General features: G+C 44.0%; 1 protein-coding gene across 4 annotated transcripts; it reads right to left on the reverse strand.

Annotated features, from left to right (window-relative positions):
* Nucleotides 1–84: 84 nt before the first annotated feature.
* GSN (gelsolin) lies at nucleotides 85–26,969 on the reverse strand. Of its 4 annotated transcripts, none has more exons than XM_042786514.1 (17): nucleotides 26,899–26,969; nucleotides 12,353–12,554; nucleotides 11,238–11,392; nucleotides 9,938–10,099; nucleotides 9,556–9,705; nucleotides 9,166–9,255; nucleotides 8,066–8,198; nucleotides 7,536–7,624; nucleotides 6,508–6,723; nucleotides 5,545–5,678; nucleotides 4,625–4,715; nucleotides 3,976–4,146; nucleotides 2,683–2,857; nucleotides 2,287–2,411; nucleotides 1,668–1,745; nucleotides 951–1,011; nucleotides 85–469 (listed from the first exon to the last, which is right to left on the reverse strand). In XM_042786514.1, exons 2-17 carry the CDS (start codon nucleotides 12,543–12,545, stop codon nucleotides 300–302), a joined length of 2,193 nt encoding a protein of 730 aa, XP_042642448.1. In that variant the 5' UTR covers nucleotides 12,546–12,554; nucleotides 26,899–26,969; the 3' UTR covers nucleotides 85–299. The 4 variants fall into 4 exon arrangements, with proteins under 4 accessions (XP_042642448.1, XP_042642449.1, XP_042642447.1 ...); XM_042786515.1 differs by lacking the exon at nucleotides 26,899–26,969 and adding an exon at nucleotides 26,549–26,706; XM_042786513.1 differs by lacking the exon at nucleotides 26,899–26,969 and adding an exon at nucleotides 26,157–26,198.
* Nucleotides 26,970–27,431: the final 462 nt, after the last annotated feature.

Raw genomic sequence — 27,431 nt, forward strand, 5'->3', positions numbered from 1 at the left:
TTAGGATTCTAAAGTGTATTTCTTTCAAGCAAGTTCAAACGTGGATCTACAGGTTCTTTGTAACAAACCCCACCATTTCTATTCTTCACATATTCCATACCAGCTTTATTGTATTAAATATAATCAAAGCACGGAGTAGGGTCAGTGACTGGTCATGATTGTTTTTGGTAATTATTGCACAGCTAATTGGCTATTAACATCATTGCCCTGTTAACATGAACCTGCAGGAGGAAGTAGCTCTTAAGGCATTGAAGGCACTAAACTTGCTCCATTTAAAAAAAAAAAAAAAAACTTGTTACTCAGACATCCACATCTGCCATTGCTCTCTGTAGGGGATCAACAGCCCAGTAGTCATCGTCCCAGCCCAGGAACCAGCCGGAGAAGGTTGGTGGCTCAAACCCTTGCTTAACCACTGTGACTGGAGTTCTCCGGTCGCGGCTGGCCGGATCCGTTTCAATGTACCGTTTAGCTGAAAACACACAAGAAGAAGGAAGTCTTGTAGAGTACAAGTCTCCCAGAGCAAGAGCTGAAACAGCTTAAGTGTAGCTAGATGGATGCTGAAGATACAATTTCAGATCTTTCATTCAAAACAAAAACCACAGAAAAGTTTTCACTCTGGTTTTATCTCCACCTGGTAGAAGACTGACACTTGTTTGTAGAAAACTGACAGTAGGGTTATAAAATGCTGTAGGACAGTGGCAGGCTGCACCCACTTACCCACACCAGAATACTTTCTCAGTGTTAGGGCTTGAGCACAGTTTGTCTGAACATTACACCTCTTCATGCCAATCTTAAGGATCTTTACTTGAGAGATGTGATCTCGTTGACTGCTCACAACATAGAATTTTATGGTGGGGTTAAGGTATGTTTCTCAGTATATTAAATTGCCTGCCTTGCAATCAGATAGCGGGAAAATAAGAAATAGTTCAGAGAGGAAAATGTGACATTACCAGATTTCAAAGCCTCAGTCTTCTCTTCCTCTTGGGCATCTTTCCCAATCCATACAAAGACCTAAAGATAAAAAACCCATATGAATTATTTCAGCAACAATCGATCTCTTTATGGAAGAAAGGATAATTGAGACAAAGTCTCAGTGAACAGAGTGACACAGAACAAGAATGTCCTCGTGTTGGTGACCTACGTGACTAAAGCTGTTGGTAACGAGAAGCTTTTTGACTGTGTTTTATCTACATAAGTTCTAGATAGATGAACAAATCATATACTAGCTTAACATCAGCAGAAAGTAGCAGATGTTCGAGCATTTTTACGTAAAACATACAAAATTAATCTCTAAGTTGCCTTTTGGCTGATTTATGCACAGTCTGTTGCTGAAAAATAACAGAAAATGTGTCAGTATCTTAAACTGCTGCATCCTGACAGGGGTGCTGCCAGCCAGAAGTTTACAGGCTGGGGAAGGCCGTATGATACACAACAGCCAGTTTCCTTCAGCCCTTAAGCTAGCCAAAGGAGCAGCAGGACACCAGCTCTTCTCTCAGGTTCCGGGTGTAAGTTCTCTTCAGTGTCACTAGAGAGTTGATTTGTTCTCAAGCTCAAAGATGAAAGGACTCTATAATACAACTCTTCCAGCCGTTGCAATCAGGGTCTCAATCTGGAGGCAATTTGTGCATATTTTTTGCTCCTCTCTTCACTGGGTAAATGTGACATACCTGATCCCATGTGTCAAGGAGCATAACATCATCTGTAGCAAGGTCATCCTGAGTCAGATCTCCAGGAACTTCTTCAATCTGAAAAACATAAGGTTAAGATAAGCACATCAAACGCCATTTTACCTTTACAGGAGAAATCCAGTTCACAGAGGTTCCGGTTTCACCTCTTGCCAGTGAGATGCATTAAGCTGGACATTGGCACAGTATTTGAGCGTGCAACTCCAGCTCTGTCACAGAACTGCTCTTAGACCACAGAACACAAAAAAATCCCTCTCTGTCTACCTAGAGAAACTGTCTTTCACTCATGCCCAGGACTTGTAATGCCGCCTCTTTTTACTCGAAAGATTCTAGAGTTAAAATCTGAAGAGTCTGAACACCAGTTGTTAACCAGGGAAGGACCAGTTTGATACTTCAGAAAGTTGCTGTGCTGGCACAACAGTGCAACAGAACTAACTGCTGTCTCTGCAGAAAAATGGTGCTGCTGCTTTCCTTCTGGAGGCACCACGGCCAAGGAAGATGAGGTGTAACAGTCCGTTGGCTCAGAGCAGACTGGGACTGAGTTTCTCCCAGCTTTGTCAGATGGATGTGGAATTAATCAACTATCTTCCGAGATACTCACAACGAAGCGTCCACTCTTATTGGAGCATGCAAAAAGACGAGGGGGGTGAGCATCCATCTTCTTGTCCTTCAGCCGGGGAGAGGTACGGTAAGGAGCTTTTCCACCCAAAGCTGCCCAGAAATTACCTGAAAAAGAGAATGAGACACTGATGCTTCAAGTATTCATGGAAACCACAGTAGCAGTATGGTTTGGGTAGGACTTGACACACTCTTCTACATCAGAAAGTCCCAAAGGCCTACGAACACGAGTGTTAAACATAATGAAGATACTTTGGAGAAGCCTCTCTGTGCCTCTATCCCCATTTCCTTGTGCTGGGAGACAAAAGATCCATGAAATAATCACTGAGAACGTGCAGCTACACAGAAACGCTCTCAGGCTCCGTGGTGCCTCCCTCACCTGGCTCTCTGCCCTCAGAAACCTGTACCGGGCGAGCTCCCAGCGTCTTCAGCAGCTCCTGTGCTCCCGCTTTCTCGGTATCGCTGGCTCCTTGGCCAACCCAAAGGTAAGCAGCAGAGGGTGTTTTCAGGACAAAGGCATCATTGGAGTTCAGCTGACTGGCAGAAGGATCCAGCTGAAAAGAAGAAACACTGCATGTGGCAGATGTAATCGTCCTCTACACAGAGCCCATTATTTCAGAATAAAGATCAATACCTATCGTTGAATAAACTGCAAACAAGATATTCCATACAAGCATGTAAGGTTATAAGATCTGTTGTATATTTGCCTGTATCCGAGTGATGAGTTAGACTTAATCATATGAAAAGAGTAAGTAAATGTGCAATTCTGTGTGTAATCCACAGATATATACAACCTATGGCAAGAATGCCTGGATCTGTCATTTTGCCAGTCCTTATGACAAGAGGAAGATTTTTCACAATGAGAACAATCAGCCACTGGAATAATCTCCCCAGGGAAGCAGTGGATTCCCCAACATTGGACACTTAAGATTCGGTTGGACAGGGTGCTGGGCCACCCTGTCTAGACCAGGCTTTTGCCACGAAATGTTGGACCAGCTGATCCTTGATGTCCCTCTTCCAGCCTGGGATTCTATAGTTCTATGAATTTTAAGAACTTGCTGGAGAGACCACTGTCAAGCAGTGTCCCTGGTGCTGAGGCTGATCAATCATTAATATAATTTCCTCTATGTCAACAAGGATGTGCCATTTAAAGCTAGAAACTTGGGAAGTTGCTGCAGACATAAGCCAGTGCTCTTGCCTCACCTTTAGAGAGATTTAGTCTCTCCTGTTGTACAGCAATTTTTTTGTGTGCTTTTTCTTTCAAAGGAGTGGGGCTCAGCTGCATCCTGGCACAAGTTCTATTTGCATATAGGGCATTTAGCACTTTCTGTCTTCAGCATCACTGTCGCACAGGCTTAGAACAAGTCACTGGCCAGATCCTAATGATTTTCAACAGTTTGAAAAGTATCATAGCATGCAGGATGCAGCATCTAGTGGGGACTTAAGAGGAAATTGCTTAAATGTATTCAAGGTAATGTTTATAAACTAATTAGAAAATAATGATTATAACTACTTATCCATGGGAAAAGAAGAACCTTTTACTAGTTTGTAAGGTTTCCAACGTATGTTCCAGTTTACGTTGGAAAGCTCAATTTGGCCCTTGTTCTGTTCAAAGGGCTCATGTTCCCATCACAGCCCGTGCACACAACATGAAAGTTGACTCTCCACATACCTCTACTGCTCTGGTAGCTCCCGAGGTGCTGGATCGGACCTGGAACAGCCGCGTTTCTGCAGGTGCTGTTTGGCCTCCTTCCCTAGAGGTTCCACCCTTGTAAACAATCAAGGGTTTTCCACCAAACATACTCATCAGATGAGGTGGCTCTTTTCCTTGCACTACTCTTTTCTAGAGAAGAAGAAACCTGCTGTCAGTTTTAAGCTGCTGCTGAAGAGAAGCACAGGATATACTAAAGTGGTCTTTACAACCATCTTTCCAGCTGGGATCTTAATATAACACCTAGCTGGTCACGGCAGCTTAGCTCTTGTCTCCTGCATAAAACCAGACCAGTGGTTAAACTGAGCTCTCACCACTGCCACGTCATTTTAACTGGTGAGTGATCCACTGGCACAGAGGGAACAAGCAACAGCCGTAAAAGCCCTCCTGTCTCATACAGGCCACTTGTAAAACTTCCTTGTATAGTAGCTGGAGTGTAGGTTAGGCACAGCTGCTCCGTAACACCTACACCGTGGCTGGAGGCTGCCAGTACATGACTGGGTTTCTCCACTGCCAATTGGTATCATACATATATTATATATATATATATAAAATTTATTCCCACTGTGTTGGTTTTTCTTGTTTGGTCAGTTGCGTTTGGGTTCTTTACCTGCACAGGGCTGCCTCCCAGCTCCTCATCCAGTTGTACTGTGAGGAATGCAGAGGTTGCAATTTCATCTTGAGTGGAATCGGCACCCTGCCTGAAAGACAAGGCAAAAATCTGAGTTTTATTTTCAGTCCTTTCACACACACACACACACACAAACACACCTACCTTACAGAGATCAAGAAGAGGTAAGGAAAACATTTGTTACCAAACCTCTGCAGCACTTCACTGACCATGAACACAAAATTTATGATCCTATATAGTAACACAGTGATTACAGAGGGAGGTAAGAACATTTTCTAGATAAATAAGCACAGATTCTTTAGTATCTTCATGCCTATCTCCTATTATCATTCTAGCAGCTAGTTTTAAAACATGTCTCGGTACTGTTACCAGGAAGGACACATGCAGCTCCTATACAGACTGCATCCTTTCTGGTTGCAGTTAGCTTGCTGTTGCCTTCTGCTTGCTGATGAGCAGGAAGACCACTGTGAGACTGCCTGCTGAAAAACTCCTCCTTAAGGGCATGGTCTGGAAACTGTAATAGTTACAAGCCACCAGCTGAGGTGGCAGACTATCAAAAGTTTGTTACAGTGGTCTTGAAAGGTGTAGGAACTCTGCAAAAAGAAACAGCTTGATCCAAAGAAGAAAGTAACTACTACGGGGTGGGGGTGGGGGGTGGTGGGGGGAAGGGAGAAGAAAAAAAAAAATACTAGCACAGTAATTCCTCCCATTCTCCCACTTCAAACAAAACATTTCAGACCTCTGGTATTGTTTTGTTTGCAAGGGAAGGTTATTCAGGGTGAAATCTTATCCCCTAAGGTTCCTCTGTGAGCGGGAACCAGCAGTGATCCATTTTCAAGGAACTCTCAGCCCCACGTAGCCCCAGTGTTCCCTGACTTGCATCAGGAAAACTTTCTTACCAAGTGTAAATAATCTGTCCCTGTTTTCCAGCGTGCTGGTAATTGTACAAAATAATATAGCTATCCCCTCCGTAGAACTGGCCATACGTCGAAGGATCCACCGGCACTTTCTCTGAGCCTTCTATTCTCCAAATCTAGAAAGGGAGAGGAGCAGGAATACTCTGAGTTGACCGTGACAGCAGAGACCCGCAGGCTTTCCTGGCAGAGCTCCTGTTCCATTTTCTTCCCCAGTGCAGCGTCCCAGCACTCACAGTCCTGCAGCCCCGCCTGCTGGGCACCGCCGCTAAGAGCCAGGCACTCCATCCGGGCCTGGAATTGCCCTGTCCTGAGCTCCCAAACCTTGATGGGATTCAACCAGAACCTCCGGAGAAAATGCGAGTGAGACCCCCAGCACCACCAGCACTGATGCCCATTTTGTATCTGACATGATCATTTCAATTTCTCAGTTAGATGGTCGGGAATAAAGATTTTAGGCTTTACTGGGGATTTCTGAAAAGTCTAATGTTGGCTAGCATCTCTGTGGGCTTTTGGCCAGTACTCTGCCCTTTCAAGCCCACCTCCACCACTGCTTCTAAGCACCACTGCATGCCTCCAGGTGCATGGGATAGGTGCTCTGAGAGCCTCACCCATCACACGTGTGATGGCAACAGCTAGAATAATGAGGAGGAAGAATTAAGAAGTCTGAGTGCACACTGCTGGGTGAAGCATTACCCCCCCCTACCCCCCCCCCCCCCCCCCCCCCCCGAGAAGTTTTAGGGTCAAAATTAACAGCTCATCCACACCACTTAACTGCAGGGCTCTCAAGACCCTGCTGGTAATTCTGGTGTTAAAAATTCCCCCAGCATTCACAAAACTGCAGTGTGGATGAGTCTCAGGACTCCATTTGTCTTGCTACTCTTACAGGAATGCCATCAAGTAGCAAAATGCTGGAAACCTTCCCAAAGGGGTTCTGACACTGCTCACCTGTTTCCTGCCAGAGCCGTCATCCTCCATTCCGTGCTGGGCAGCCATGGCCTTGGAGGTGTGCAGAGTGGCAGCATCGAAAGGTACCTTCTCGATCTTGGCAACGTGACCAGAAATGTAAGCCTGCCCCAGTCCTTCTGTCTGGTCCCTGTCCCGCCAGTTCTTGAAGAATTGCTTAAACAAAGGTGTCTCACCACTCTCAGGGAGGACTTGGACCTGCAACAAATGAGGCACATCAGGAGCAGCCATGGCCCCCACCCCACACAGCTCCTTGTTTAGTGTGAGCCCCGGTTTCAGGCTGACAGAGAATTGCCTGGTACAACTCTTTGGAGATCACAGCAGTGAAATGCTCAGTGTCCAGATGCAGTATTGAGAGCAGTATCAGGTCTCAGTGACACCACAATCAGAGAGACAGCAATCAACTGTACCTCCAGCTATTACCATATTGGGCAGGTCTTTTCCAAGAGAAGGGAAACATCACAAACAATCTGTTTTCTGCTGCTTGTGACCACTAATTTGAAGGGATCTGTTTCTTTCAAGCCAGTGTTATTCAACCTTTAGGTCTCTGGGTAACTACACCTGGAAGGTTCATACTATCACAAGCAACAATATGGGCCTCAATATGCTACAGGATGCAGAATCAGTCTCAGGTGACTTCTAAGGAAGACTGAAGGGATATTTAGCCTTTAGAATCATCTCTCTAAGAAGAAGAAGGGCAGGTTTATCTATACCTTCTCTTTTTCACTCTTTGGAGAGAGGTCATGGAAAAGGTAAAAAAGTATCTGAGGGGAAGAAATGTTAAACACTAGTTGTGTTGGGGTAAATGCTGTTTTAAGGACAGTGTTAGCCCAGGAGCAAGACTGAAATATCTCCCTGCAGAAAAAGCAGATCATCCAAAACAGGAGCTACCTGAAAGACTGCTAGTGACGCTTCACGCGAGCTGTGTTCTGGAGCCAGCAGCCTGTGTGGCAGAAAAGTAACCCCAGTGGTGTCCAGGGGTTGGCCACAGGTGGGCTGCACGTCCTTACCTGGGTGTGTTTTGGATAACCCATCTTATCAATGAACTCAGAAGCTGTTTTCAGTGCTGCCTTCTTCTCTTCAGAGTTGGCACTCTTGCCTGTAACAAAAATAGAGAGAAAAGAGGTCAACTTTCAAAGAGTCCTGCATACCCAGAGAAGAAACTGTCCCAGGTACTTTTACCTTTTGCAACATAGAAGGGCCCAGCCTTCCAGCTAGATGACACCAAATAGCAAAAGACAATTGTTCAATCTGTTGTATGACTTTTTGCAATGGCTGAGAGCACAACTGCCTTTCTATTAATGATATTAATTTAATTTTTCTTCCCAGTTCCCAGAGCTCTCCCTTTAATTTTCTACACTAAAGACCCTGTACCTCAGCACCTGACATTTCAGGTGAGAGTGCTTTTCTGAGATTGTTAATGCTATCCGAACTTGCCCTGAAAAGCACCACCACCAAGTGTACACTCCCCTACCTGGCTTGTTAAGTGGATGCAGATCCTATGCATGCATCAGCAGCTTCACCCTCATCCCCACTGTACCTTTCCAAACAAAGATCTTTCCATCTGTGCCATGGTCCAGAATGAAGCAGTCATCTGTACTCAGGGCTGCCTGGGAGAAGGGGTTCTCATCTGCCACCATGGAGACTGCCATGTTCCCAGCCCCATTGGAGACCTGTGATAACACAGCATGGAGATTAGATAAAGCACTGTTTGTTCCCCTCCAGCTTCATGGCGATAGTCCAAAACTCAGGGAGGGGAAAGGAAATAAATTTGAATACATTGGCTGCTTCAAGCACTATTGTTTTTCAAACAGGATACCTTTGGCACAGCAACAGTATGACAAAAACATAACAATTACTCTGAAGATTTCAAGTACTTCTAGCAGAGCCCATACTGCTGGGACCAAAGAAAGATTGATCCAAAAAGGTAAATATCTTTGGAGCACAAGCAGCCAAGAGATACCTCCTACAGCAAACCAGCTGCACTCAAGAACTGGAGGGGACAGCCTTGGTAACTGTGAATAGGTCTCCCTGTATCAATAGTCTGGGTTTAATAGTCTGAGTTCCTGTACTTACTTAATGTGGATAAAGGTCCACATTACAAACTATTTTGGCAGACACTCACCATTACCATTTGTCATTACCAGAGACAGCTGTAGAAAAGATACCTCCCAGAAAGTTTTGGACATTCTTCTACATTTATACAAGCTGATGGCAAATGTTACTTTCCAAATCATTGCTTCATCATGCTCACTGGATGTAGGAAGGGGTAGATCCTGGTTCTCAGGCTCACTATTTCTAGCTTTTTCCTGTCATCTTCCTAACACAATGGCTGATAAACAAAGGAAAACTCCCTTTTTTCCTCCATTTGTTTCACACTCCATCTTTCCCCAAAAACTTCCTAGAAAGTCCCAACTGCCTCACTACAGTCAGCAGTGGTGGTAAAGACAATAGAAAGCATGTGAGTATGCAGTGTAAGCAACCAACATTCATGCATAAAACTTCATAAAAAGCTAATGGCAGAGTGAGGCAGAAGTAAGACTCAGATCAGCTCAGCTCCTCTTTGTTGTTCCAGCTCCATCTAATCGCACAAAGATCACTCAGTTCTCCACAAGGTTATTTGTCAGGATTTCTTGTTACCTTATAGAGCTTAGCCAGCTTTCTATTGGCTGTATCAGTCCTGGTCTCATCAGAAACTCCTGGTGGCAAACTGGGCTTTGGTCCCAGGACCTTTGAGAGAGAGAAAAAAACATTACTGGCCAATCCAAGAGAATCTCTGTTCCCCAGACACAGGGAGAGGGGAACAAGGCACAAGGACAAGTAGAAGAAACTTCTAGATCACCAACAGTGAAAATATACTCTGATGTCCCAGCAACACAGAGGGCCAAGTCTGCACTGAATTGAGAGCGTTTATACCACTGACACTTCATATGCAAAGACACACACTACTGAGCCTCTCTACCCATCCCACCCGTTCTCCCACATACCACCCTTCCCACTTCAACACAGAGGCATGGACAAGTGAATAACCTGAAGCATTTCCTCACGCTCTGATCCCTCCTCCGAAACATAGACCTTGGCACGACCATTCCGCTCATTGTCCCGAATCCCCTTAGCCAGCACAGTGGCCTTCAGCCGTTCCTGGCGGTTGCTGTTGGACCCACACCACTGAAAGATGTTCTGGGGAAAGAGAAAGACCACGCAGCTGTCAGAGCATAAGAACCCCCTCTCTAGATGAGATAGCACTACGCCTGGGACTGAAACGTGTTAAAAGACTGTCTAAGCAGTGTTTCAGAATGCTCAACGCTTGAGATAGCTCCAACAGAGTGGGGGGAAAAAGTCCTTAAGGGAACTAATCAGACATCTCCTGTCGCTGAAAGTTTGCTAAATCTGTCTTTTACATGGTACTTACACTGCCGAGGTCAAGGATGAAACAGTCGCCTGTGTTGAAGCTCTCCCAGGTCACAGGGACCTCCGTCGCTCGGACTGTTCGCCTGCCTTTGACCTGCAGAAGCCTCTGCACAGTTACTTCATTGGGAACCACATGCCTGAAGCCAGAAGCCACGCCACCTGCCTGAGGGAAAACAAAGGAACAACAACTCATACTTGTGCCGTTGCTTTAGAAAAAAATAAAATCCTACTGATTTGCTATGAGTGAGCGGTTTTTGTCTCTCACAGAAAAGACGGTCAGCAGTACTTTGCAGAGAGAGCTGGTTCGCCCAGGCTGGGCTTTTGTCTAGCATATGTCTATTGATACATCCCAGCTATCCATTTCCATAGCACCTAAGGGACACTGAGACAATACAGCTGGAGATCTCTAAATGTGAAGATCACCACAATAAGTTGAGATATTAATTGGATTTAATAGGACTGGTGGGGTGAAGAGTGCATTTCCATGCATATTATAAGTCCTGCCTACCAGAAATGATCCCAACCTCAAGATTCACCATCTCTGCTGATAGAGACACTTGGAATTACTTATCAATGTAGGTAACAGGACTCATGTCATTTGTCCGCAAAAAAAGCATAACTAAATTCAAATTAATAAAAATAACAGCAAATGAGTGGGGAATAAGCAAAACAGAAAGACTAGGAAGGTCTTAGACATGAGTAAATGTAAGCACTTTGCAAGCATTTGACCTGCTATCACTCTCTTTGTGCGACTGGACTCCTAACAAACATAACTGTTCTTGACTCTATGTTTTTACTTCTTCTATTCCACTTTACTGCAATGGCACGGAAGAGTAACTCCCACTACTATTCATCTACTTTACCAAAACATTACATATCCTAAGGAGGTGGGCTAAGCACAGAAAAAGAGACTGAGAAGGTCAAACTCTGTTATGTAAGTGGGGACAAATTAAATCTACTGGGTAGGCGTTTCCCATTAACTCAGATTGCTGTTTCTTAAATTCGATCCAGACATCTTGGGACTGTTCTTTCCTCTGCTTCTTGAAGAAAAACAAAACCTTGATCCCTAAAATTTCCTAGGGCTTTGCTTGTGTATTATTAGTTCAGCCAAAGCTCTCCCACTGGGATCTGCTGTTCCCCACCCTATCAGTTCCAATTCATTGAAAACATCTGGTTGAGAATGGTTCTTGAGCAACTGGAAAAGGGGCAATTCTTATTCTTCTGAGAATTGGGCAGTGGGCAGGATGCCATTTCTTGCAAACATCTTATTGCACAAGTATAAAGATCCAGGCACCGCCTACCTTGTACTTGATGCCAGATTTGAAGTACCCCAGGAAAGTTGAGGACTCATGGCCTTGCACTTCGCGATGCTGAACAGCCTTCCCATGAAGGTAGTCATCCATCTGGACAGTGAATATGGCAGCTGCCCCACGCTCATCTTGAGAGCTTTCATCTCCTGAGAAATTAAAAGGTGACAACTTGGAAGGAATGAAGGGTTTCTGCCTCTACATTCAGCCGTGCAAAAACACCAGGGAGGAAGCAGATTGCTGGGAAGTTTAGTTTCCAGGAAGGTCTGCAGAATAGCGATTTCCAAACTTTTCTAATAATGACCCCCAACAGCAGTATAAACTGTGTATTTTTCTGGCAGGCTTACAATACCATCGTAACTGCTTCAGCCCCATGGCTTCATAGCTGTCTCTTTGATAGGTATCATTCACTTTTCTTTTGCCATTTCACCCTGTCCTGGAAGGAAACTTTCTATGGAGCAAATACACAGACAGATGAATCTGCAGGAAGCCCTCATCAGGCTTTATGAAGGATGGAGATACAGTGGGGCACCAGTTCCACAGCAGTTTGCCTCTCTGAAGCCCTTTGGTGTGGAAAACCTATTGACACATGGCAGATATGACAAGCCACCATGCAAGTTTCTTGCATAGCTTTAACTATGATATTGTCAAATCAGGTTCTGCAGGATGTGGAGAAAGCCTTGCGTGTTACTTGGTGACATTTACTGCAGAAGGCCAGATAGGAGATCTGAACTTCAGGGGGAAAAATCCCACTGACTGAGTCAAGAGGGTAGCAATCAACCTACATCCTTTCAAATAGAAAGCATTTTGGCTGCCCCTTTTATCTGAGATCTTGTCTTCTCTGTTAGCCTCTGGAGAATAGGGATTTATTCCGTCATCTTGATCAGAAAAAGCTATTTCTAGGTACAGAGATGGCTGTACTCACTATTGCAGAAACCATCTCAAATATTTAAGGTGAGTAGCACTATATGCATCCAAAATTGCATTCTCCTGTCCTGCCAGTTCTGCTTTTTATTTCCATGGGTAACACTGGACAAGGCTGGGGTAGTGAGAGGAGGAGAGTTCACTTTGGGCTCCCAGTTCAGCAGGGGCACTCCCAGCAGACTTACCTAACCAGAAATGCAAGTCGTACTGGAGGTTCCCACTCCGCTGTTTGATGGTGTTCAGCACCACATAGGAATCTCCTGTGAAGAAGTCTCCATACAGATTTTTTGGCACTGGTACTAAATCAAATTTCTCGATCCTCCAAATCTGAAGGCCAGGTTCCTTCCCAGCCTTCGAAAACTCAGCGTGTTCCACCATGCTGACAGGCTAGGGGCGAGACAGAGAATGTTTTTCAATACACATATTACAAGGAAGCACATGTTTAAATTATATTGTTTCTGGTCTCTTAACAAGGGATCGGACAACAAGTGCAAAGTTTTCTTTTTCCTCTAGAACTGAATTTTGAAGACAATAAAAAAAGGGAGGAAGGATCCCTCTCAACTGATCACTCTTAATTGTCACTTCCAATCAACTCTACTTCCTGGTTTATTTCCGACTTAACTCTTTCCTAGACAATCTTTACTGTTTTCTGTCTACCTCTCTTGATTTTACTCTATATATTTTCTTTACAAATTTACAGCTTTTAAATATAGCGCATAAATGAGAGACTAATCCCCTTGCTGACTATTCTATAAATGCTGCATGACATTCAAGACTGTATGAAATGTCTTTTAACTATACATGTTGTACATCTTGCACAAACATTATTTACAGTTTTCCTAAAACCTGTGTGATCTTACCCAGATCTTTCTGAAAAATGTTGTGAACATCATCAAAGAGATAGATAATTAGCAGGTTTCTTGTATCTCTTCTATTCTGACATGTTACTTTAATACTTTGGTGCAACTGCTCCCTTCCAGGAATTACACTAATATACACTACATCCTGTCCTAAGGACACTGCAATTTGGGTTTAATATGTCTTTTGGCATACTTATGCAATGTATTAACAATATGCAATCCACTCTTTTAACAAACATAAACATTTTTCTATAACTATATTATACAATAATTCACTTTGGTAATACTGAAAGGAAATAAAACATTTCTGTTGTATTAGCAAAGGAAGTTTGTCCATATATTACAGCATGCCTTTGAGTGGTATCAGATAACAGGGAAGAAAAAAATTAAAATGTTATAGTAGAAGCATCCAGTATTTTGACAAAGAAGATAGTTCAAAGTAGCTGATGGACAAAAGTAAAATACACTCAGCTTTCAAGGCAGAAATAAAGAATGTTACATACTAGAAAGCAAAACAGCAAGTTAGCTACCAAAGTGATTCCTAAACTAAAACCAGATACCAAAAATGGAAAACAATGAACTTTATCATCATGACTGCAGTGAGCCTGACTTCATTTCTCCCACATTCCCACTAAAAAAAATTGATAAACTTCTTACAAAGAGTTAAAAGAGAGTGTGACTCTTATAAGTAATTGAAAAACAGAAGTTTTTCAATGTTTAATTGTGATGTTAATCACTTACCACAGCTGAAAGCACAACAGCTGCTGTAACAACATATCCAAGCCCTGCAACAGACATGGAGCTAACACAGTTCAGCGTCAGAGCCATTGTGCAAAAAATGGTGAGAAAAATATAATTGAAGTCCTGTTTGCCCATTTCGAACAGAAAATGGGCTTTTCCAGTCTGCTGCAAAAGCTGTAGGGAGTCCCAGCTCCCTCCTCTCGCTGCTAATGAAAATGAACTGCAGAAGCCAATCTTTTATCAGGAACAAACACACCCACCCCCTCCGCAATATAGGGGCGTAACATGTTTGTGCAAACAGTCCTCTTGGAAGTCTCAGAGCCTCCTTCAGCCATTTACAGACACTTAATCCCAGCAGGCCATAGCTCAAGACAATATGCTATCCATTACAGCCAACCGTGCGATTATGTTCAAACAAGGCAAATATCTAGTCATAAAGCCAATAAGAGAGGAAGAAATTAAGAGACATCAGAAACAGAGGCAACATTTTGTCAGCTGAAAACTGCAAATAAATGGAAAGTTGATGAGACACAGAGGAACAGAAAGGCTGTTCCAGATGGCAAGAGCTGCAGAGAAAGAGATTTTAGACATGAGAAGGACAGAGGAGCACTGAAAGGATACAACTGAATAACCTGAGGATGGAGGGAATGTGCCCTCATCTCTCTGAATTTATCAGAGGAGCAAGATACAAAATTCCGCATGTGCTTTGTGTGTCTCGCACCTGAATGCAAACCATACCAGCTACTATCAGAGTAATACACTCTGGAGGGGTTTGAGATGGCCCAATGCATTTCAGCTCATGTGTTAGCAAAAGGACATTAGTAGTTTGGTAAGTGACAGAACAAGAGCTAATTCAGTAATTTCACGACTAAATATTACTGAGGGTGTAGCAAGATCCCATGGCAGAAATATAACAGCCATTAAACTTATTCACAGTTCGTGGTGTGGCTGATCATAGCATACCAGTGATCTGCCACCAGTGAAGAGCTTGTTCTTCCAACTGTCTCACGCTTCAGAAGGCCAATCTATCACCTTTTCCAAGTGTTTGCTGTAAGTGAACTGTGCATTATCCTTTCTAGGGTGGCACCCCAGGAACAGAGCAGCCCAACGCTCTTACCAGAGGGTGGAATGGGTCCCAGAGGTGCAAGCAGCAGTGTCTGCAATACAGCATCTGCCAACCGCTGCCTGAGGAATGCAGAGACCTGCCTCAGCCATGCTCTCTGCTCTGTGGCTACGAATATCCGGGAAGGCCAAACAAGAATCCTAGGAGGAACGTAACTAGTGCCTACATGTGGCTGCGCTGCTGGTTACTCTTTTCTCTTAATGCACCCAGGGATGAATTACTGACAGTCTGAGGTTCCCTCTTTCAGAATGTCTCAAAAGATGCTTAAAAGGTGCTTAAATAAGGGGCCAAATCCTCCACCCACAGAAGTTCACAACACGGACTTTCCGTGAGGGAAAGATCAGACCCACTTTGTCTGTGCTTTCTCTATTCTCCATGAGAATATTTTCTTCCTCTCTCTCTCTTATTAGAACACTGCTTCTCTGTTGTCCAAGCTGATGCATTTTGTTTTGAAATGTCCCACTGGCAAACTCTGATTTACTTAATGTACCTTTGAAAACTTCACTGGAAAATCTCAAAATTAAATAGATAATAAAAAATAATGTTTTAGTCTTGCTGGTATTTCTGATCTCTGTGAAAGAAGTTCCAAGTGTCAGAGGTCTAAGACCCACTGAAAAAAAATGTTGGAATGCTGACTCTGAGGAAGCCAGCTGTGAAAGGCTTCTGCAGCTGCAGCATACCCAAACCAAAATGACATGATGACTGGATTGCATAATTCTAGAAAGAGAAGGGTCCCTTCCAAATGGAAAAATACTTTGGACTTTTTATTAATAAATACCTGTACAGTACCACACTTGTCCAAACTTCACAGACTGAAGGTGAAAAGGCCTAGGATTATCTTCTTTGTTAGAATCCTGTTTTAGGTTATATCCCAATCTGCAGATCCATGATCATAAGCATATAAGATATTTTGGAAAAACAATCTTTTTGGTCTTCTAATTAACTTGGCATTTTATAAGTTTTGCCCTCAGTCCAAGCTTGCACTGCCAATTAGCTGCAGAATATAAATACAGGCAAAAAGAGGGAAAGAGGGCTACAACGAATAAATTGTATATTATAGTGTTCTTTGGTAAAAATTAATCTGAGGCATATCAGAAGGGAATAAATGTAATATACTCCAACAGCTGGTATGGTTTATTACTGCTGTCAGCAAATGTTGCATTGTTAAATCAAGCCACAGAAATCTGAGCTCTGGATGTTCGACTGAGGGCATATGCCAGATGTGATTGCCAGGATCTTACTGAAAAGGAAGTCCCGTTGGAGACATGGGAAAAAGGCAAATTTCAAGCTGATGTTAATAAAACTGTCCAGCTTAGCCACCAAAAGGGTGCTATGCAGAGCCAACATCTTATGCAAAGGAAAGTTATTTAAGGAAAAGCAGGAAAGGGCTTGGAATACAGGCTTTCAGTGCAGATGGATCATCTAAACGACACTTGGCTGCATAGTGATAAAAACAAGAACTTAAAAAAAGTCCAATGATTTGAGCAACAGTGGAAGACAACAACTTATTATGGTATCCAGATGTGCAGTTAACACAATCACGACAGGCCTAGCCGAGAACACCATGTAATGGAGACTGGCCTATAGAAATAATTACAGGGACATTCTCCTATTTACCAAACACAAAACGTGAGACTTGGTATGTGAGGGAAGCTGACACTGTGCAAAAGTCTGCATCTGGCTCACAGACCAATGGCAGAATTTAGTGATTGCTTCTTCAAGAAAGTGTTACATTATTTTCTTGAAGCTGGAAGCTGCTTGCTTCAGAGGAAAGGCCAGAAAAGTCAGGGAGACCATGCAGTCTCTCTGCTCAGCATATGTGACATTCTCACCCTACTGTGCATCCTCTCTGCTACAGTGCTGTTGGAAGCCCTGGCAGCTGATGCTTCTACCACCTCCAATCCAGGACTCAGTAGTTTCCTCTCCTGGTATCCAATCCAAAACACCTTTCTTATTTCCACTCTGCAACTTGTAATAAACAGTTCTCTTTGCCTCCCTCCCTAAATACTTCCATTTGTGCTCCTTACAGTCATCTCTGTGGCTGTGCCTCCCACTCATCTGCCACAGAGTCACTCTACACCCTCATAAATTGATGCCATCAGCACTTTTGCCATTTGTCTTAACACTCCTCTGAATTTGTTTCTACCAAGAAGGTTCCCAGTTCTGCACTGCTCCGATGTGGCCCAGCACAACTGTACTAAAAGAACTGTCCTGCTCCCTTCAAGAAAAACCTGTGGACACAGAGCCCAGAATCTCTTACTCTCTCTCATCACACTGCAAAGTCCATTACAGGGAACAGTTAATGCCTGGTTCCTCCAACTTCAAATATAATATCACTCCTTCACACCTACCACCATCTAAAGCACCTAATGATACTATCTAAAGCATATTTCTACAAAACAGTATCATCCAATACTGACCGGGGAGGGGGGGGAAGAGAAAAATCTTTATCCTGTTAGGCTCCAGTCTGATCCTGACTCAACCTCAAACATTCAGAGCAGCTTTACCAAAGTTGAAGGAATGCACAGACTCAAGCAAAAGATCCTCTGACTTCTGGTATTGCCAGAGTATTTCAGAACACAAAATGCACAAGGCAGTAACGATAATAGTTTAGCAGTTTTTAAATTAAATGATTATTAAAGCAATGTTAAACACAATGGAATGTGTGTAAATACTTAGTAGCCAGCTCCTCTGTATGTCACAGCAAATATCAGCTTACAGGGTTTTCCCCACCATACTTTGTACTCTGATGATTCTAAGACCATAAAGAGAACATACATTTTTTAGCCATTCAGTGATTCTTCTGGATGTGTTTTTTTCTGGATACTAACTGAAGTTGGGCAATCAGAAAAGAAGAGGTGGAAAATTGCTGGCAAAAATAGTGGGTAAAAAAATAAAAGTGCAGTGATTCATTTAAATAGACTCAGCTGTAAAGGGGTCTATGTCTTGCAAAGGAAAGAAGCATTTTAAGTGAATATTTACATGAAACAGAGAAACCCAGTGGTCTGATCGCTACACTAACAGCATCCTGGTTTATAAGAAATAGTGTTTGTGAGGGTGAGGGGCATTATTTTCCTGTGTCTCACAATGCATCAGATAGAGAACTCCGTCTCCTTCACATTCACAAAACCACTGTGCAACAGTTTACTCTCCTTGCAACTTTTATTCAGTAACTGCCCACTTAAGAGAAAAATGAGCACATATTTTTGGAGTTACAGTTAATTTGTGGCAATTCACACACATATACACCCACAAATATAGCAAGGACATACCTGCACAGGGCTGCTCAGGAAAGCTTGGCTGAATTCAATGAGACTGAAATAAGTGGTGGTAGGCCAGATGACAATGTGGTTGTTCTCATTTACAGCTCCAGTGTCTAGTTCATGATAGGCTCAGTTAATTTGTCTAAACTTGCTGCATAAACAAAGCCCACACAGGAAGGTCTGCAGCCAACATAATATTACACCACAGAGTATCTAAACCACCTGCTGCTTATTTCTGGAACAATTTCTGCATTTGTAGATGGCAAATGCTGTATTTTTTTTATTTTATTTTAATGGATTATACTTACAGTGCATCAAAATAACTTGTAAATACAGACTGATTTGCTAAAATATGGGGAGAATGGTAAATCTTAGTAGAGTCTGTATCCACACAACATTCATGCTGCAAAAATGCTTCTTGTGCACCAATCCCTATTGTACCTTGGGGGCAAACAGTTGCTTTTCCACCCAGCTAATTGACTCTTTCCCTCTATTTATTCGACAAAAATCACCTGGAGAACATGACCTGCTCCGAAGAAATAATAATATATCTCCTCAGGAAAAGAAAGACTCCCTTGTCTCACAGCATTCCAAACCTCCTCTATCAAGTGCCAGAAGTAGTAAATCCCCACTGTATTTCTGCTGCAACAACAGGAAAACCGTAAGTCACTGTGTTTTGCAAGCAGCAAAGTCATGTAATCCTACTAGCATGATCAATCCCAACGAAATCAGCCGGTTGCACTTGTGACTAACACTCCCAGCACAAGAGCTGCATTCTCCCAATCACCATCTGAAATAATGACACTGAAGACAAACGTACCACAAAAAGTGATTTGCTTGCTTCAGGTTTAGCTATTTCTACACTTCGAAAAGAATCTATACTTTCTGACAACCCACCCAGCCATTGCTTATCTGATCCTTTGCTGACCCATAAAAACTCTGATGAATTTACAAAGATTGTGAGAGTGAACACTACAGAATCATTCAAGTTCCGACAATAAAAAACTCAAGACATGATGTTGCATGAAACAGAGGAAGGAAGACCATTCAGCACAGTATTAACAGCTGATGACAGTGCATACTGAAAACGGAAATATTTGTCTATTCCTTATAGCCTCCTTGCCAAAACAGTATATATTATGACAAACTCTTCAGTAAACCACTGAAAATAAATCTGGTAGGACTTCAGCTTTGTTTCCAAGGTGATAGACATTGAAAAATACCTGAAATGATAGATTAGATAAATTTTCAGTCTCCAGACAGCCCTAAATTCTTATACACATAAAACTAAAAACAACCCCTTTCCTTCCATCCCTTGAAGAAGCTAGTAAACAAAGATTATTTGGGACAAGAAAAAATTGGCATGGAAGAGCCTCCTCCTACCCTTGCCGCGGTGACTCCATAAACTATTTCAGTTCCCTATATGAGGAGTGGCATAGTTAATAGTATTCCTAGCAGCTACATCTTAACAGAGGCAGCCAGCCACAAATCCAAAAAATTCAAACCAGCATTCTCCCTTCAGCAGCTTCCTCCTTCATTTAAAACATGCATCTGATTCCAAGAAGAACTCAGATCAACAGCCCCAGACACAAAGTACAGCATTATCGGTAAAACTGGCAGGTAGGTTTTTTGCATTCATAAGTTAAAATTCCTACTAAACCACTTTAGCAAATTAGAACAGCCAGATGATTTGAGTATTGTTCACTTTTTCCAGCTGTTTGTTTGCATTATGAGTCATGTCAGCTCTATTCTGGTCTCTCAACATTTTGAATATGATCCATTTAGTAAACACAGAAGGTTCAGCCCAATGCACCAAGGCTGAAAACTTCAACACAAAAGCCAGAGTTTCTTCTCAGTTGCAGTGATGTAAACCAAGAAAATTTTTACTTACATGGGAGAAACTTTTGGAGGATATATAGGTCTCCCATCTGAAACACACCCAGAGCAAATGTGCTGATACAATCAACTGTTTAAAAGCCCTACCTTAAGAGCATAGGTGAGAGCTGAATCATGCACGTAAATACACACAGCATAGAAAAGTATGGATCAGTGGAAACCACTGACTACTTTCATTCAGTTGTGAGCAAAAATGAATCCTGAATTAAACTCAAACACAAACCATTGTTCAGTGCTGAAAACACATCTTAAAGGCGTGCTTATGTAACCTGCAAGACATAATCCAATACGTTAAAATATGACTATGATCCCCATATTATGTCCCATAGAGAGCTCTGGTGGTGACAGCCAAAACACGTTAACAGAGGCAGTGAAGACATGCCTGTGGTCAGCTGCAGGGAAATGACACAGATGTTCTTCCCCCAGTCACCAGGTCCTGACTGTGTACAGGGGAAATGATCTGCAACTTTATGCAAACTGCTCCTCCCCTGAGAACTAGCCAACACATTTCTCTGTGCTACTGAGGCCTATTCAATCCGTTATCCATAAGCCAAAGAAGAACAGAGTAATATATTATTACTGGAGAAGAAGGGCTGGAAACCAGAAAAAATGGCCTAAAACAAGTCCAGAAGGGAGGCATGAAGCATGGCCTTGCACTGCAAGTGTAGCGTCAGACAGACGCAGGCACCTAGGTGAAAGGACTTATAATAAGCCATTGCTACACGTACGACAAGGATAAGAGAAGTACATGCAAATACTAGGGTTGAGTATAAAAGATCTGTGAGTAAAACTCACGTAGATGAAATTTTGTCTTGTGCCACACCAATGCAGCACAGCATGTCCGAGTCCACGGCACGGGGCCGAGTCTCACTTTGCTGCAGCGGGAGCCTGGGGTGACCGCACAGAAACTGCCTCAGGGAGCTCCTGCCTTCCAAATCAGGCCCCCACTGCATTTGTCTTTCCATCTCAGACACCTCCACATGAGACATGAAGCAACTCGGAGTTAACAGAAATTACTTCACTTAATATACATTCAAAATCATCTAGATTGGGGACAGTGATCAGAACATGAGGCATGGCTGAGAGTTACAGCCGCTGCGGGTTTTGGGTACCTGCGTTTACCAGCTGACAAGCAAAAGACTGACCTGCTACAGTCACAAGCCTCCTCCAGTCCTGCACCCAGCACACACAAGGGCAGGCAGCTCTGCATGCACAGACAGGACTCGCCCATTTCACATGAAGTGGTTTTCTTCCCAAACCCCTACTTCCGAATAAATCGATGTGGAGACATACAGAGATACTGGAGTTCCCCTTTCCATTTTGCTATCAGGTCTCCTAACATATGCAGGTGTGGCCACTGGCTTGAAGAGAGAGACCTTCCCTTGAAGGCTGTTTTCAGCTCCAAAACCAGCTGCCACCACAGCCTTGGCAGGAGAAGTGCCCGTTCCCGTCCCCCTGCGCACAGCCGCAATAGAGCAATGCTATGAACAGACATGCCAAAATACTCCCTTCTTCCTCATAGCAAAGTGTTTGCAGCTCTGCTGGTAATTAACAGTGAGGGTTTATTTTATTTTTAGAAGGATTCAGACTTCGGTGTCAAGGAACCACAAGCATTCTCAAAGCAGACAGCCTGAAAGAAGAGAAAGTCCTAATGGTGATAGCTCTCAGCACAGCAGCCTCCATCCATCCTGAAAGATCTCAGGATGATTCATTTCCTCCAGTGTTTTAAAGATGCTGTTTTGAATTGTAGCTGTATTTTTACTGTTTGGAAACATTCAGTAAATAACATATGTTTAAACTTTGTTTTTGGATGGTGTCCCACTGACTGACTAGCTCCTAATACAGACAAACAGTTGTTTCTCCCTCTCCCAATTGTGCTGGGACATCAACTAACACCAGTTCCAGCTCTCCAGGTTCTTAGTGGGAGGTGAATGAGGGACATGAGAGGAATGGGAAGACCAAAAACACAGCCTGTAGTCAGAAAAGAACAGTTTGAAATGGGTAAAAGGGGAAAAAAAAAAAAAAAAATCTTCAAAGCCTGTACCATCTAACCCTTTCACTCAGTAACCACCACATCCCAAATTTTGATCAAAAAACATCAAAACCTGACAACCTGGTTTGAATGTCCTGACTGCGGATGCAGTTACTTACAAATCCCAGTCTACCCCAAAGTGGGGAAAACCAAACTGACAAACTAAAATAAAAGATTATTCTCCAGAGGGAAGCATGAACAGTCAGAAATCCCCAAAATACCAACCAAAACAAACACTCCAATGTCAGTGGCACCACCGTGCTCCCTCAGCTGAGCGTCAGTGAGCCAGCACAGCTATTCTGGTCTGGCATTTTCAGGTTGCCAAGCACTGCAAAGCACCCCAGGAAAAAGCTGCGGAGCTCTATTTAACCCCACTAATGTCAGAGCTCTATTTAACCTTGCAAATGCATCACCAGTGGATAATCAGAGATAAAAAGCTGGCAATCCTACCGAGAGTCAAACACTTAATCTTAAAGGTCACTACTTCCTTTCCAAACTTTTCTGAGCATGCTTTCCTTCACTGGGCAGGTGTGAAGTGCTGAAAGTTGACATCTTATGAACGCTGTCTGATCTGATTTCACCTATGATGGGATTTAACAGTGACATACTATCAGGCAGCTCTCTTCCAGTGCCCTGGATACACATCCGGATCAGCAGACTACGTACTCTGAGCGTCTCTGTACAGTGATGGACGTAACAGGACTTGTGTTACTGCAAGAAAAGCATTCACAGCTATGTTCAGGCAAGTACCAGCAGTGTAGCTGTATCTGCAGGGTATGAACATACTGGTATATGTACAAAAAGAGTCACCTAGCAGTGTGCCAAACAGCTAATAAGAGGCCTGATCAATCTACTCTTTCAAGGAGGCCTCCTTGAAACAAGTAATCCCCATAACTTTTTTTTTTGTTTTAACACTCTTCCTAGGAAACATTTTAAATACATTCTAGAGTGTCTACATTTTTCAAATTTCTATTCAAACAGAGCTTTCAATAAGTACTCAGTGTACTTTTGCTCTCAGGGAGCTACAGACTGTAGGATGTAGTGTAAATATTGCCAACATCTGTGGCTTCTTGGGAAGCAGAGATGAGGCAGAAGCATCTAACCTCTGAAATTCAGGCCTGGTGCATATAAAGTCTGTTCAGACACTCCTAATGCCAGTTCATTTACTTTTATTCTCCTTACTTTTTAAAAAACAAAACAACACAAATCAAAACAAAAAAAACACAACTTAATGCAATGTTCAGTTCAGAAAATCCCTAATCACGATAGTTCTCAACTGTCAGAAGTCACAAGGATAGACCTGAGAAAAACTGCCCATGCCTTTTTCCATTCTCTTCCTTTGTCTAAACATCTGCTGTGGTCAGAGATGAGATACTGATGAACCAGTGTGACAGCTTCTCTGCTCCTATGCCCCAAGGACTGTATCTGACTGCATTGCCTTTCCACACTACCATTGTTTTGTGGAGCCTCCTGCAGAAAAACACTTCACAGACTGACAAAACACTGTTTTAGGCTCAATAGCTGTGCACTATCCCCACCTAGGGAGTTTGTGTTGGAGATGGGAAAAATAGTTCCAGCATGGCTCACAGCTGAGAACTCCAGCAAGTTTATTGCTTTTATGGGAAAAGAATTAATCATCCAGAGCATTTCTTTCAAATTCCCTTAGTCTTCTTAGTGTCTGAATTGATTAATTAATGATTAAGAGACTGAAAAGACAAGGACTTGAACTAATGCCATGAGAAGCAGAACAAATGACATGACAGAGGTACACAAAGAGATAAGCTGCACAAAAAAAAAGGTAACTTGATGTTTTCTTCTGAATGTAAAACCTCAGTGACCTCTGAAAGCTACTGCACAAAACATGTTTGGAGTCTTGAGTTTAAAAGGATTTAAAAGAGATTAGATGTGGACATAAACATAACAATATGTACAATTTTCTTTTCAGTTTACATTTTTAGAAGAGATACCGAATACCTGGTTTGGAGAATCAGACAACCGCTAATAAACAGAAATAATACATAACTTGTAACTGACAAATTGCCCATATCAGAATTTTCTGCCTTTTCATGAAAATCATTTGATAGCAATCAGGCAGAGACATATTTAGAACACAATTATTCACACAGCAATTCTTAATTGATATGAAAGTGAACAAAAAAATCAAGAGCAGCTGCTTCTTCCTAGACAGTAGTCATTGTGCCTAAGCTACTTTATATCTGTGTTTAACCATGTTCTGCTTTACTGCAACCAACCTGCAACTTGATCACTTCAGCTCATATTTTTAAAAAACAAAACAAAACCAAAAAAAAAAAAAAAAAAAAAAACACAAACAAAAACCAAACCAAACCCCTGTTTCTTTTGGTGTCAGGATTCCAAAGCAAAACTGGGAAATAGTTGGTCTGTGAAGCTGCATATTCCTTTCTAACACACTCTTTCACAGACATGCTACTCAGTAACACCACTAATGTCTGAGACTGGAATTAAAATGGAAAGCTTGTATTTGTAAAGCGAGTTGAAAGCAAAGCTAAACCCTGAGTAATAAAATATGTTACAGTGCTATTTTAAGAATGGTTTGGTTCCCATCAGAACTCTGTAAAACACCCAGCCTACAAAAGTTATTTTATTTGAACTTGGGGTGGGGGCAGCATTGGCTCAGTATGGGTCTTGGAAAACATCTAGCTGCTGCTTCTTATCCTGTAGGAAGTCTCTTACTTTTTCTCTTCCATGCAAGCAGGACTTAATGACACTGCTGGCCACACTACAAACTCAGTAAGTGGCTGAAGCACTCACAAAAGTATATAAAGTATCCACAAAAACAGCCTTGTAATGGAACATGTCAGGCAGCCAGTCTTTTAGCCGGAGCTGGCAGTAATCCCCCTTGGTAACATTATCAGAACCATGAAACTCGATTGTGGAACGCTATCTCACATCCCTGCTTTGGTTATGAAAGGAACAAATTCACAAATGTATTGGATTTGTGCCTGTAAAATTAAAGTTGAAACTAGCAGTAGGATTTTTGCTTTGTCACCCTTTAGATATTCAGAAGTGGCCAAAGATCGGTGGCTGGTTCAATTTCCCCAGTTTTCCCCACAGCATTGGAATTTCATCCAGCTGAAGAAAGCTTCCACTCTTCTGAGAGCAGGAGATATTCTCCTGGGGACACTGCAGGTACTCAGCTCTCACTAAAATTGTTATCTAAACTCTCAGACAACCACTGGAAAAATCCCTTCCTGTATTTAAACGCTTAAGAAGTTCACCATTCAGCTATGTCACCAATGAGGTGTAACTGCAATTCCTGCCCATCCTTCATGTTGAATTCTAGTGAAATCCACAGAGCTGGGCTTCTCACCACTGCAGCAAGTCAGTCCTGCAACAGGGCCCATCGATGGTACAGATAAATGAACACCAACACCCAGGGTTGGTGCAAAAGTGCAGAGGAGAGCATCCTCATTATCCATTCTGTAGGTGATCAGCCAAGTTCAATCTGCCTGGAAGCAGAGCCAGCAGGTGCTGTGTGGGGCGGGCAGGGAGGCGCCTGCGATGCCAGCAGCAGCCATCCTGCTGAGCAGAGTTAAACGGGGCTGACTTCTGCTTCTGCTAGTGGCATGGGTTAAACCTCCATCTCTCACCTCTCTGTAGCAGGGACTATGGAATAAACTCTCTCACGGACAAGATGAGAGAAACCAGTTGCAATAGCCAAGGTTGTGCAAGACCTATTCCTCGGTACTCGCGTTTCACTTCGCCTGGATGGATGTTATACAGTATTCTGTAAAATAGTTTGAGAAACCTAAAGGATGAGAGATGTTTAAGGAGCTCCCACCCCCATTTGATTCCCAAGGAGGACACCCTAAGCTGAGCCATGCCATACCCCAGCAAAAGAAACTTTTTTGGCTGATAAACTTGCATCATGCAGAAAGTTGGTAGTGGAAAATGGAAACTGTAACGATCAGTAAGAAAAATCAGAGACTTTGAGGGGAAACAATGCTAGTATCATCCTTGTTAGCAAAGTCGTATTTTTTACATCCAAAAGCAAATAACATTCAAAGCAGTTTTATTCAAAGAGGATCTACTTACTAATGAGGCCTCCTTGAAACAAGTCATCCCCATACCTTTTTTTTTTTTTTAAACACTCTTCCTAGGAAACATTTTAAATACGTTTTTAAGTGTCTACGTTTTTCGAATTTCTATTCAAATAGAGCTTTCAAACATTCTTCCCCCAGGCAAAGAACAAAACAAACAGAACCACCCCCTCCCCGTCCCGGTCCCCATCGCGGAAGAGCCTGGCACTGTTTTTACCGGGGGCCGGGAGCGGAGGCGGCCCGGGCCCCGCCAGCCCCCAGCCCCGCACCCCGCCGGTGACCCCTCAGGCCCAGCCCCGCTGCCCTGAGGGGATGTGGCCCTTCCTTCCTCGGGGTTTGTCACCGGCCTCACCGAGCCGGGGGTGGGGGGGGGGGGGGTTAACGCACCGAGCCGAGCTCTCTGAAGGACGGGAACCGTTTGCGAGGAGGCACCGCGGGGTTGGAGGCGTTGCGCTGATGGAAGCCGCGGACGCCGCTCCCGCAGATGCCGTGTGAAACGCACCGAGCCGGGACCCCGGCGCTCGCCTCCCCGCTGCGAGGGGCTGGCTGGCCGGTAGCCTCGCCCGCCTCCTCCCTCCCTCCCTTCTCCCACCGCCCCCCGGAGCCGCCCCGCGCCCCCTCAGCGAGGATCTCGCGGCTTTTCCCCTCAGCGCGGGCGTGCGGCAGCCGGCGGGGCGGCGGGGAGGAGGCTCCCCCTCACCACCCCCCTCAGCGCCATGGCGGGGCGGGCAGCCTACCTGCTGCTGGCGCCGGCGAGGCAGAAGGAGCTGCCGGGGGAGCGGCGGGCAGGGCAGGGCAGGGCAGGGCAGCCCCGGGGGCGGGTCGCGGTGCCCCGCCCCGCCGCCTGGGCGCGGCCGCCGGTAACGGCCGGTGGGAGCCCGCAAAGAGTTGGCGCGGCCCGGGGCTGGGGACGGGGACGGGGCGGTCGAAGCCAGAATCGAGGCCGGTGCGTACCCTTGGCCTGCCCAGCTCCTCGGCCACCATTTTGTGGCCCGCGTGTTACCTCAGCCCCCTTCCCCGGCACGGCCCGGTCTCCCCGCCACCGCGGAGCCCCCGACTCCTCCAGTCTCCCCGCCACAGCCTGGATTGGGTGGCTGGAAGGAGAGGTTGTTCCTTTGCCCCTTTTCTCAGGCAGCCCCATCTGTGCATTGCCATGAGGTAGGGGTGACGAAGCGCACCATCCCCGCGCCTGGATGGGGGAAACAGTCACCTGCAAATGTGGGGAAAACTTGGTGCTCCCGCACCCCGATTCTCCTCTCCATGCAGGCTG

The sequence above is a fragment of the Tyto alba genome, unplaced genomic scaffold, assembly GCF_018691265.1.
Source record: "Tyto alba isolate M040663 unplaced genomic scaffold, T.alba_DEE_v4.0 Super-Scaffold_11, whole genome shotgun sequence".
In the NCBI taxonomy this organism is placed as follows: domain Eukaryota; kingdom Metazoa; phylum Chordata; class Aves; order Strigiformes; family Tytonidae; genus Tyto; species Tyto alba.